Consider the following 13294-nt stretch of genomic DNA (forward strand, 5'->3'; position numbering starts at 1 on the left):
AAAAACTAGTTTACCTTGAAAGTCACTTAAAGCCTAAAGGATGATAATATTTAATTCTAGAAGCCTAGGTAACTGTTATAAATAGATTAATAAACCCTTGGATCAAATCGTTGACATTAATCCGTAATTAATGGCATGGATGTGTTTTTTTTTGGGGGTAATTAATTGTATGGATGTGCCACTATAACAAGCTAAAGGTAAAGGTTTCTTAAGAAGAGTATAGGAGATTAAAGAAAGTCAATATAGTATAATTTCTGAAACATCACTAAAGTCAATGAAAATTTTATAGTAAGAATAAAAATTCTCAATATACCCACTGAGGAAAAAAAATCAACAAGGTACCAGAATATTATGGAATATGGAGTCCCAAAAGAATGAATTAATGAAAACAAAGTTTGCACCGCAAAACCATTTGAAAAAAAGGCAGTTTTGATGGGCAACTTAAAATACCCACTAATTATTCATGCATCACAATAATCCTGTGACACAAAATTATCAAATGAAGGAAACCGAAATGAGAGGGAAAAGGACTTCTTTGCACAAGCATAGTATACAATTCCTTTGAAACATAGAAAGAAAATGACACTGACGGGTTACCCTTCAAACATATGCAAAATACCTTCCTTCCCATGCCTAACATTTAAAAAATCAAAATCAAAATCAAAATCAACAGCTTACCACATTCTGAACTAAAAAAAAAAAAATTATTAAATTATAGAGAAAAGTACAGCCTAACTCATTATCATTTTGAATCCAAAAAAAAAAACTCATTATCATTTTGATCCTATTACAATTTCATACGTAAGAATTTTTTTTTTTTTTTTTTAATTATTACAATAAGTGGATGTTTATTAGGCAATGCCATTAAGTTAAAAAAATCATGACTAATATATACAATTTTAATTGCAACTTATTGATATCCTAAAGTTTAGATTAAAATAAAATCCTTTAGGATTCTGTAATTTCCATCCAATTTAAAAAATATTGCATTTTGTAGATAAATTTTCAATTAGAATTTACTCCCTTGTAGTTAGGGGTGTGCATGGGTCGGGTTGGATCGGGTTGAGGGGATTTTTTGACCCAACCCACCATGGCGGGTCAAAAAAAACCCAACCCAACCCAACCCATCACATAAGTCCAACCCAACCCACATGGGTCGGGTTGAACCCATGGGTTTGAAATTTTTTATTATTATTATTAAATTGAGTATAAAAAAATTAAAATATTAAAAAAACCTAAAGATTAGTATCAAGGTAACTCTTTAAAAGCAAACAACACTAATGACTAAACAACAATAATAATTTATTAGGATTTGTGTGAACTAATTGGCTTTTATATAGGATAGGAAGAACTGACTATTTAAAAATATTTATTAATTATATAATATTATATATATATATATATATATATATTAAATTAGTATTAGTAGAAGGAACTGAGGAAATACTGTTCTACAACTGTTTTTTTTTTAAATTATTAAATATATAATATATATTTAAATGTATATATATATATATATAAAAGTTCCCTACAATTGATTTTAAAAAAATTATTAAATATAAAAATATATTTTAAATATATATTATATATGGGTGGGTCGGGTTGGGTTTGGCGGGTTTGTAATTTTATGACCCAGACCCAACCCAACCCGCCATAAAATTTTTTTTTGTAACCCAACCCAACCCACCAAGCCTTAAAAACCGACCCAACCCGGCGGGTCGGGTTGGGTTGGGTCGGGTTTGGCGGGTCGGTGGGTTTTCTGCACACCCCTACTTGTAGTGTTGGTCATATCACAATTTAATTTCATTAACTTTTTAAATACTACCTTGTAGTGTTCGAGTCTCAATGGGTGGCGGTTAGATTTGGTTAGTCACTAAAAATGACAAGGAGAAGAGATCTTCAACCATATATGGGCTTAGAAATCGCTGAAAAAAGGATGAAAAAAAAAAATCGAATGAGTGGAGTTTCACTGATTCCCAAGAGGAAAATTTGACACTTAACTCACTTCATGCAGGTTTTAAACATGTAAAACCGCTATTGAGGGCCACTTGCCTTTGAAATCATCCTAACCTTAGTAGGTCAGATCAAGTCGAGCAAGCTCACCAAATACTGACTTGAGTTGGACAACCCTATATTTCATTTTAATCAAAACCTTACCAGGTCATGAGATCTAATTATTTTAATTGGTAATAAAAGTCTTATTATCAAATATTGAATATCATTTATATATAAATAAATAAAAATTCATTCGGGCAATAACTTGATCAAATATAATAAAGGCTCGGGTTAAGAAATGTGTTTAAAACATTTGTTAATGGACTAATTTAGAAAAAAAAGTTTATATTACTTTTATAGAAAATATAAAAAAAGAAAAAAAATCACTAATTTTTCTAATTCACATAAAAAATTCCTAAATCAATACCCTTATCCTTATTTAACTTTTTTTCAATAATAAATGCAAATTTAGATACTAAATTATAGCAAACCCCAAGAGGATAAATTAATTTTGTCTAGAAAATATGTGAGGAGATGCCATAATATTCTTTTTTATTTATTTATTTATTTATATTATATTCGTTCTATGTATCACTCCTGAGATCCCGGAGGAGACAAATCAAAGCATATTTAAAAAAAAAAAAAAAAAAAAAAGATCCAGCTAGAAATAAATAAAATAAAAAAATAAAAACGTAGTGCTGGTTCACAATCACTCACGCTCTCTCTCTCTCTCTCTCTCTCTCTCTCTCTCTCACACACACACAGAGTCTACGTCTCTCTTTTCTTTAATGGAGACGAAGAAACTAATAAATTCCATATCATCACCGTTTCACTCTTCAACATTCTCTTCTTCTTCTTCTTCTTCTGCACTTCCTTACATTAACGCCGCGATTCCCGAGGCCAATTCCTCCCCAAGGTCTGGATTTCCAATTCTCATGCCTTTTCTTGTTTCTTAACGGGAATTTGTTTTCCCGGGAATTCATTTTCCCTTGGATTTCTGTAATTTTGTTCGCTCTCTCTGTTTCTCTCTCTTTCCGTTTTGTTTGTTCTGTTTTGATTGCGTTGATCTGTGTTTGAATTTGCTGATTTGTGAGCTCGTTTTTTGTTCTTGTTTTTTTATTGTGTGAAACCTGATGGATCTAATTATGTAATGGATTTCGCAAATTCTCTGGCTAAATTTTTTGTGGATTTGTGGATCGGCTTTAGTGGCTGTTTCGTAAATTTGTGAACTGAAATTTTACGTGATTGTTAAATTTGTTGTGTGAGAGTTTCATAATGTAACTTTTTTGTGTGAGTTTGTTGGTTACTTGATTTATTGATTAGTAAAGATGTGAATTGTGAGAAAACAAATGGAAAACTCAAGTATTCCAAAGATTAACGAGGATTGCTCTTTACCATTAGGCTAAGATTCAAACTCAGGTCTCTTATTCAACAACAAGAGAATTTACTAGTTGAGCTTGAGCTAACTAGAACTTGATATAAGCAATTGAATGTAGTTTTTATTTATTTATTTATAATTCAATAGTTACAATGGGGAAGGAGGATTTGAACCTTAGACGTCTCCATTCGAAACATGAGTAGGTACCAGTTGAGCTACAAGGCTGTTATATCTTTTATAGAGATCAAACCATTTGGAAGTCTCACGAACCAAGTTTTAAAATGAAAGATTTGTTCGTACCTTGGCCTCCTGCACAATTTAAATGTTGATGACGTGACAGTCTTGTCATCTACGATTATGTGGTTTTTGGTTCGAGCTTTTGTTCAATTGCTGATCTCACTTTTTTTTAGTTTGCTTATAACAAGTGAGGGAAAGGGGGATTCAAATCTAGGTTCTCCTCAAAAAAGAGACCGAGCATATTCATTGAGCCACAAAGCTCTTGGTTGATAATCTCACTTTTTGACAATAGTTGTTGAAAGCTTCTAAGGTTTTTGTTTGTGTGCGTGTGCGTGTGCGCATCAGTGCATGTAGTTTAAGAAAAGATCTGTTAGAGTTTGTAGTGAAAGAATTTTTTGATGTGTATATATTGATATCAATTATGTTTGTTACTTGCAAAGAGAGTCATTTGGATTCTAACTTTGTTGGATAACTTGTTTCATCATGCAGATAAAGGTATTGCCTTTTGATATTCCAGTGTAATAGTTGGTTTCATGAAGGCTGAGCAGTGAAAATAGCGGCGACGAATTCCAAGATGGAGAAAAAAATGACTTCAGCAAAGCTGTCTGATAGGAAAGGTGCTCTTGATTTGGCCTCATGGATGTTTAATGTAGTCACATCTGTTGGAATTATACTTGTCAACAAAGCCTTGATGGCTAAATATGGCTTTAGCTTTGGTGGGTTGCCTATCTCTCTCTCTCTCTCTCTCTCTTTTAATATCATATTCAAACATTCAATTTGATTAATTTTTCTCCTTTGCATTACTTACCTAATATATGTCATGCTTTATGCTTTAATATTTCTATGATTTTGATATGATCAGTCATGTTGTGCAGTCTGTTTTCTCTTTAATCTTGTTAAAAAGGGACAAAAGGTGGAGAATTCTTATTATTCTTCTTTTATTGAGAAGTTGACAAAATTAATAATTAATAAAATAATATTAAAAATTTAAAACTGTTAGTATTATTTTGAATTTAACATAAACAATGCTAAAAATGGATTTTGGATTCAGGTTAGAATTTTACAAGATGAAGGTGTAAGAGTTATACTTACTTCAATTATAATAGTTCAACAGGGCATATACTCGTGTCTCTTTATTCTTTTTAACTTTCAAAGATCTTTTCTGTTCCCCTTTTCACCTTTCCTTAAGAAAAAACATAGCACAAGATGATTTTTGTTGAAGAAACCAAACTTTTTTTTTGTCTTTTTGTCTTTTTGTTGAAGATTGTTTTTGAAACTTAAACTAGACTTATGCTCTTTTAACATTATTAGGGAACCACTCTTGATCTGAGATACTCTTATATTTACTTGCCATGAAAGTTGCATTTATACTGTGGTAGATATCTAAAAATTCAGCATGTGAAAGAAGAGGTTCTTTCATGGACTTCTTTTAAATTTTTGGGACTAGATCTTGTATAAAACTTTATAGGACTGGTATCTGATAGAAAGCTGATTGGTCTATATTCCTTGGGACTGTTACATATCTGTATATTTGGTTTTAAGAAAATCGTGTTTGTGCATGAGTTGATTCTATAAAAAAATGCATCCTTTAGAACACTTCAATCATATACTCCCATGATATATTCATAAACCCTAATAAAGGGGGGGGGGGGGGGGGGAAGGCTTGAAGCATTATTTTTTGGCACTTATGATGAAATTGTATGATTTCTTCTTATCCAGAGGGCCTTTCTTTCGAGTGCTCTTTACCCCCACAAATGAGGCTTTATCTAGCTCTCCCTTATCGGTCATTGAAAGGAAATAATCCATTTATTGGACAGCATTGATCTGAGGATTCTCATTTATTTTATTCTCCCTAGTAGCTTTAAGAAGCACTAAATATTGTTTTGATGGTTCATTTTGGTCAGAATAGAAGTGAATACACTTTGAGAACACCTTGGAAATGATCTAGCTTACAAGTTTTCTTGAAGGCCTCTCGTTTGCACCAGATAGCCACATGGAAACTTATCATTAATTTATAGAGAATTGATGTCAGTCTTTGGGTTGATACAAAGTAATCTGTAATCATAGTGGATTATATTTGTGTTATTTCAGTAAGTGTGTTTATAACAAGTTGTTATAGATTAACTCAAATGGTTGATCTAAGGCTTGCTGGTTTGTATTGGACATCATAAATTCTGAAAAGCATAGGAAACCCTTGTCAGGATGCACAGGCAAGCCAGAAAATTGTGTGTTATTTTTGGGTCTTCTTCATACACTCTTAATGTCAGAGAAGAGACTAAGCACTCATATGGGCTAGAATTTTGCCATATGATAAATCACACTTTTGTATGATACAGAAATGTTTTGCGGAAGAGCCAATGTACAGAGCTTTCAACAAGATAACTCTGCCTAGGTGGAATGTAATTCATGCTTACATATCATAAAAGAGATTGTATAATGTTGAGCAAGAAGTTTGTGTCTTAATAGGTAGAATATAATACATATTTACTTATCATAGAAAAGATAGTATAATGTTGAATAAACAAAAAGTTCCTCATCTGTTCTATCTTAACATAATATGACGTGCTTTTGTTAAGAAATTGATGCTTTTTATGAAACAGAATGAATTATAGCAAACTGCTTCTGAATGGTTGCATCAATCCTGACACTGTATTCTATGTAATGCCTTAATGCAGCTACAACGTTAACTGGTCTTCATTTTGCCACAACAACCTTGTTGACTGTTATTCTTAGGAGGCTGGGATATATCCAGGCCTCTCATCTACCAATTTCCGATCTTCTGAAATTTGTTTTATTTGCAAACTTTTCCATAGTTGGGATGAATGTGAGTTTAATGTGGAATTCTGTGGGATTCTATCAGGTTAGTTTAGGTGAAAGGAATTCTTTCTGTTCTTTTTTTCTTGAGAAAATTTTAGAAATTGCAATGTGTCTTATTATTAGTTTCTATTCTCAGATTGCAAAGCTGAGTATGATCCCGGTATCTTGTTTTCTCGAAGTTGTCTTGGACAAGGTGCGATACTCAAGGGACACGAAACTTAGCATAATATTAGTCCTTCTTGGTGTTGCAGTCTGTACTGTTACAGATGTGAGTGTCAATGCAAAGGGTTTTATAGCTGCTTTAGTGGCAGTTTGGAGCACGGCACTGCAGCAGTATGTAAGTAATTCTTTGTTGAACCCTTGATCTCATATAGATATATCATCAGCTTTGAATGGATTAGGGGGTAAAAGTCAGTTTTGGTACTAGGCTGGTGGAGTTTTAGGTTCATTGTGTTCTTATTCTTTTTTAAATCCTTCATATTTGTGCACAGGCAGACATTCACCTTATAAACATCGTCCTATGCATGTGCAGCTCATATGATATACTATTTGATAATTGCGTTTGCCAAACTAACTTTTTATCTTGTCTCTCTATATGGGTAGGGTTTGCACATTAATTTGGAATGATGTGTCTTTAATAATGTAAATATCAAATTTAATACCAGATTGATTTGTGTCAGTTCATGCCAAAGTACAGATTTCTAATCTTACATATAATCTACAATATATGACGTTGTTTTGATTATTATTATTGCAGTATGTACACTATCTTCAGCGGAATTATTCTCTTGGATCTTTCAACTTATTGGGGCATACTGCTCCAGCACAGGCAGTATCCCTTCTTTTAGTCGGGCCCTTTCTGGATTGTTGGTTGACTGGTAAAAGAGTTTATGCATATGATTATACCCTCACATCTGTGGTAAGTTTCTTTTCTTTTCTTTATTACTATTTTATAATTATGTCTCAGTTGGTATGATGAGGTATACTTCTCTGATATAAAAACATATATTCACATACAAGATACTTACCAGCAACACACATATCATGCTGTCAGTTCATGCTCCTGTCTATGCCTTTGCATGCATGTGAACATCACTATGTTATTGTGCTTAGTTGCTTGTGCTTGTAGAATTGCACATATTTTTGCTTATAAATGTAAATATGCCTAGTCTGTCCATTTAAGTATCATGTTTGGCAGTTTAGCGGTTTGCCCGCTGCAATTGCTTTAATAGGGAAATTGAATGAACAGATAATAATTTATTAGATCCTTGGTCAAAGGTGGCCAATGCCTCACCAAGTGAGAGAGCAATGAAGGAGCAAAATCAGACTGCTTAATTGCCTTTAACATGTATCTAAAGTGTCCCATGTCTGTCTTCAGATAGGCCATAGGGGCACTTAACAGGGTCTACAAAAAAGTCAACATAGCTTCCACAGAGGCCCAATATAGTGCTTTGCAGAAAATCTGCAAGTGGGTGAGGGGTGCTTACCATTGGAATAATGAATGGAAAATCAGTCCCAATAACTAATATGGTTCTTTACCACCACATTAGTTCCCAACATTTGTAGCACATTGAGAGAAGGCTTGCTCTTATATATTTACCACATTTGTGGAAGGTTTTACTTCATCCCTTATATTGCAAAGAGGGAATACTGATTAGTTTCCTGTCTTAAAAAAACTGAAATGGCTTTAAGGAAAGAGCATGGTCCTTTTTTTTTTCTTTTTCTTTTTTAAGGAATAATTGGCACATTCCTTACTAAGCGAAGTGTCTTCATTTGGTACAGGAAAGAATTTTAATGGGCTTTCTTCATGAGCTAGTCTCATGTTCCTAAGTGTTTTGAGGAATGGTAATAAAATATGTATAAAAAATGAAGTTATTAATAATAAATGTATATAAAAAGAATAAATTATATAAAAATAATTTTATAATCTATTAAATAAAAAATTTATATACACACTCAAGGCAGGGTGGGTAAAACCCATCCCCATCTTGTGCCCTCTTTAGGGTGGGAAAAACATGTGTGAGGTGGAGTAGGGCTAGGTGGGTCATGCGAGGGGGACATTTTTGCCATCCCTACCTACCTTATATTTTGTGTTTTTCAAGTTAACTGTTCCTTTAAAAGTGAAGGTAATTTGGGTAGAGTTCTAATTTGAAACATACTCCGCATGCCACAAGGTGGGGGTGTTTTAGTGTTTATTTGCTAGACAGACTTTGCTATAAAAAAAAAAGAAAGGAAAATTATGCAAGTGTAGTACTGATGATGTCACACGGCATCAAGGCCATGTTACCTATCTCTTCGAAGACTTCTTTCTTTCAAGTGACATGCAATAGATTATAAGCTCTTTTCTTCTTCCTCCTTTGCTCCTTCAGACTCTTCCTCTATGAAATTTTTTAATTTCTTGAGAATGCCTCTCAAGTGCATGACATGGGCAGTTCTTTCCTACCATATACCTACTCTAATATTCAATTATATATAGCACAACTGTGTGGGGGTCATATCTGAAATATAATAGGACCAATGACACTTTCTTTAATGTCAAATTCTAGAGGAGAATGGCAGTCTTATCATGCTTCTGTGAACATCTTTCTCTTTGGGATAGAGGATCTGAGCACCTTACCCTGGGTGAATATCATCAAAAAAAGGAAACCATTAGTAAAATTTAAAGAATCACAAAAGAAGAAAGATACTGAGGGAAGTTGGCCTATGAGTTATTGAATCATTGATGTGATCAAAATTGAGGAGATAGTTTTCAGTGTGAAAGAGAAACGTTGAAGGGACTGATTGTTGGGTTTCTAATTCCTTGTATACAGTTTCTCTATTTAATATTATTATATCAGGTTATTTTAGGGACCTCGCTTTTTGTTAGAATTGGGCCAGGTTATTAGGTTTTTTTTTTGGGTATGATTTTGGGCTGTCCTTTGTTTTGTTTGGATTTCTAGAAAGGCATGAGTTTATGAAGCAAAAGCTCAAATCAGTGTATGTAATTCACTTCAATGCCAAGGTCATATAGCTGTTTTAGTGAAGATCCAAGATTCAGACAAAATTTCTTTAACCCCAATGCCTTTCTAGGCTGTAAATTTATTTAATACCAAAGAAGTGGTGATCTCTCTGTAGCCATTGACAGTGCCCCAGTGAATATTTCCAAATACCTACTTCATCTTACTTGTAGAGCCAACTAGCCAAGTGACATGGCCAATTGCTGTTCATTGATCCTTGAGAAAAGAATAAATGTTACTGTTGCCTGCCTGTCTGTGCCCAAGGATTGAATGTTTGTGAGGTGTGTGCACACACATGTACACCTAGCAAGTATCTGTGTCCACTTTTGTCTGTGGGTTGTGCTTATATGAAGGTTCTGTGTATCATTGGATGGTCAGAGCTTAGCATGCATAATTGCACATGAATATCCTTTTTAGCATGCATGCCAAAGATATTCCTGGACATGAGAACTTTTACTTAGAAAGATCGACAAGAATTAAGTTTGATTTTCTATTACTTGCTGTTTGTCAAATGGACTGGTGGTGGAATGGTCCTACTTGGTAGAATGGACCATATGCCTGTGTACAGATAAATTTTTGCATGCAGCTAGTTGTGACTATTGAAATGATTTGGGCCAACTTTTTTCTGCAGTCATTCATAATTCTGTCCTGTACCATTGCGGTAGGGACCAATCTCAGTCAATTCATCTGCATAGGCAGATTTACGGCTGTGTCATTCCAAGTGCTTGGTCATATGAAGACTATTCTGGTCCTGATTTTAGGATTCATTTTCTTTGGGAAAGAAGGTCTCAATTCACAGGTAATTTTGGGTATGTTAATTGCCGTTGCGGGAATGATGTGGTATGGCAACGCCTCAGCTAAGCCAGGAGGGAAGGAGCGGCGTAGCCATTCAACTCCAAGCAACAAATCACAAAGACATGTTGGGTCGGCGGAGTCCACTGAGCTGCTGGATGACAAGGTCTAGATTTATAGTGAAATGTTGAAGACGAGAAAAATTGAGCTTTTTAGTTAGCAGGTCCGCATGTTTCTTTACACCTAGGAGGCAGATCCCTCAATTACTATAAAATTTTCTCATCATAGTTCATATTGTTCTTGAAGGAAAAGAATGCTGTTGAAGGGGGTGCAAGACTGCAACTTCCCCATTAAAATTACATTGTTCCATAAATATTATACATTGTAATTTATTTCTTATTCAATTTTAAGCCTTTTTTTTTAATGCTCTTTTTACCTGGTTCATCATTGTTTTTTCTCTTCCTGGAATTATCTCATTGTTAACACTTTCGATGTATTTTATTCTTTTGTTTGTTATGTGCTTGAATATACACATGTATATCAAATTCATCGAAAGCCCATGGGGCTAAATTGATTTGTTGGAAGTATATATTTTCTATACAAGGCAATTCTGCTTTAACCAACGATAGTCAAGCATATGCATTAAAACCAAATTCAGACCTTCACAGTTCCCCCTTCTATGTGGCATTTTCTTCTCTCCCTGACTCTTATTATACATTGTGTGGCTCTGTATCATCAGAACTTGATAGGCCATACAAAATGTTTATTCTATGTAAAAGGATGGGCTTTAGCTTAGTGGAGTCCTGAATAACTGAGCTCTTCGGTCTACAGGGTCTTCTTGTAGTTACGCTTATTGTGGTCCAAAGTCCTATAACACAATCTATGCTTATTTAACAAGACTTCAACCACTGGGATCTTCTTTTCTCTTTTCTGGTCCCAAAGAGAAAGCTGCTAATAAAAACCTCTGGAAGAATCAGAGCTGTAATAAATCTCATTTTGAGAAGTGGGGAACCATGCATTCATGCAAACAGTAATTATTTGGTACTCGTAGACATTTATGGTGTTTGATACACGCATCACCTGGAGCTGATTGGCTTTTTGTATTTTGACATTGATTTTTTTTTTCTTCTTCCTTGTCTTTTTCCATTATTTTTATTCAAGAAGATTCAAACATGTTTTCTCAAGCACTGTATGAAATAAAGCACTGGGGAAAGTCCTTCACCTAACTTTACTGTCGAAAGAAAGAAAAAGTACATTAGGAACAAAAAATGAAAAAACCTTGCTGAATTTACTACTGCTGCTGCTGCCAAAACTACCTAGCACTAGCAGTGATCTCCAGAATAACACAAGGACTATTTTTGCCATCTGAACATACAATTACCCCATTAATAATCATTTGATTAAAAAGGGGCAACACCAAGATACTTTGCTTGATTTACCAAACCTCCATTGTGTGAGATACGCTGATTACAAGTTTACAATTATTGTGTTTTGAATTATGATATGGAAACCAAAGATTCAAAATTTTACAGTGAATTCCAAAATAGAGGAGAATAATGTTTAGGACTGTCGAAAGTTTGGTCCATTACAGCTGCTTTTGGGTCCCGCTTTTTGTTCTTATGTGTCATAAGCGTGATCCAGCCTTTATGGCTTTTAATCTTGGTTAGAAAATTGAGAGGCAATACACTGATTTTCCAGTTGCATTTTTATTTTATTTTTGGTCACTGCTACTACATTTTTATTTCTAGTTATTAATAGGGTGCATGCATTCAACTCTCCAATTCGATGAACTTAGCACAACCTAACGCCTCTGATTAATTTCTTATTCGTTGATATGTTGGTTTGGGTGGAAATTTTTTTTTGAAGTTTGGGTTGGGTCGAGTTTAGGTCAACAAAATTTTCAATGCATGTAATTCAATGTGATCCATGTTATTAATATTTAAAAATGTATGTATTTTAAGTTTGGCAGTAGGATTTATTTTGGTATTTTAAGACTTAATTTTAATAAAAAATTGAATACTAGGTTTAATTGTGTAAATCGTAGTAATAATCTATTAATAGTAAGCTTAATTAAATGGAAATCCTTTTTTTTATTAGGCAAAATAAAATGGCATCAACCTAATGACCCATATCATGCATTTGGATGGGTTAAAGATTTATTAACTCAAGGAGGTTAAATCAGATTGATTACTACCTTAAAACAACCCATTCACACTTCTACTATTTACTAGTATTAATCTTTCTTTCTTTCTTTGCTTTGCTTTTTAAATTTTTGTGAATAATAATTATTTGTTATTAGTTATTACCACTTTTGATTATAAAGATGAGAATAATGAATTAAGATTATCTATAGTTCCTAACATAACTCCATTATGAAATTCTTAAAGGCCTATTAACCTATTTTGATTTAAAAAAAATGAGTGAGTTGAATTTTACTACATCATAAATAATTTAAAGAAAAGACATAATAGTAGTCAATATTTGTTTTTAAATAATTGAAATAGCATAATCCCACCCATTCATTTTACCATAATTAGATAGGAAACAAAGAACTCTACTACGAGGTTAACCTAGAGAACAACAAAGGATTCTAAGCTATAATAATAGCACGATTTTAATACAAATTTTAGGTTGCCTTGCACTCCTCATCTACTCACATATTCATAGAATCATACCTTAAATAATTTGGTAGGGTCCACTACCTTTCAAGTCCTCTCTTGCTCTCGTGTGGCATTGATTTTCATTCTCATTTCTCCCCAATGTACTTTCTATTTGATACAAAGAAAGACCAAAAAGAAAGGGTGACCCACACCCCTCTCCCCAACCCAACATAACCACAAACTTAATCATTTAACTCTTCATTAACTTTATTCAATTTCAATTTTCAACCCAACTCTTCACTGACTTGCATTTCAGATATCTTCCTATTTTTCCTTAGCCTGAGCACTCAGATCTTATCCTATGCACCCCACCATATTTTTTCTTCTTTTAAAAAAAAAAGAAAAAGAAAAAAAAGAAAAGAAAGTTGCATCTAATGCAAAATCTAACACATAAACACAACCCCATAAGTGGGCCTCCC

General features: G+C 33.6%; 1 protein-coding gene across 1 annotated transcript; it reads left to right on the forward strand.

Annotated features, from left to right (window-relative positions):
• The first annotated feature begins 2690 nt into the window (after positions 1–2690).
• LOC115994506 (UDP-rhamnose/UDP-galactose transporter 6) lies at positions 2691–10643 on the forward strand. Its single transcript, XM_031118678.1, has 6 exons — positions 2691–2911; positions 4100–4326; positions 6286–6470; positions 6564–6764; positions 7185–7346; positions 10055–10643. Exons 2-6 carry the CDS (start codon positions 4185–4187, stop codon positions 10385–10387), a joined length of 1023 nt encoding a protein of 340 aa, XP_030974538.1. The 5' UTR covers positions 2691–2911; positions 4100–4184; the 3' UTR covers positions 10388–10643.
• Positions 10644–13294: the final 2651 nt, after the last annotated feature.

The sequence above is a fragment of the Quercus lobata genome, chromosome 6, assembly GCF_001633185.2.
Source record: "Quercus lobata isolate SW786 chromosome 6, ValleyOak3.0 Primary Assembly, whole genome shotgun sequence".
Classification (NCBI taxonomy): Eukaryota; Viridiplantae; Streptophyta; class Magnoliopsida; order Fagales; family Fagaceae; genus Quercus; species Quercus lobata.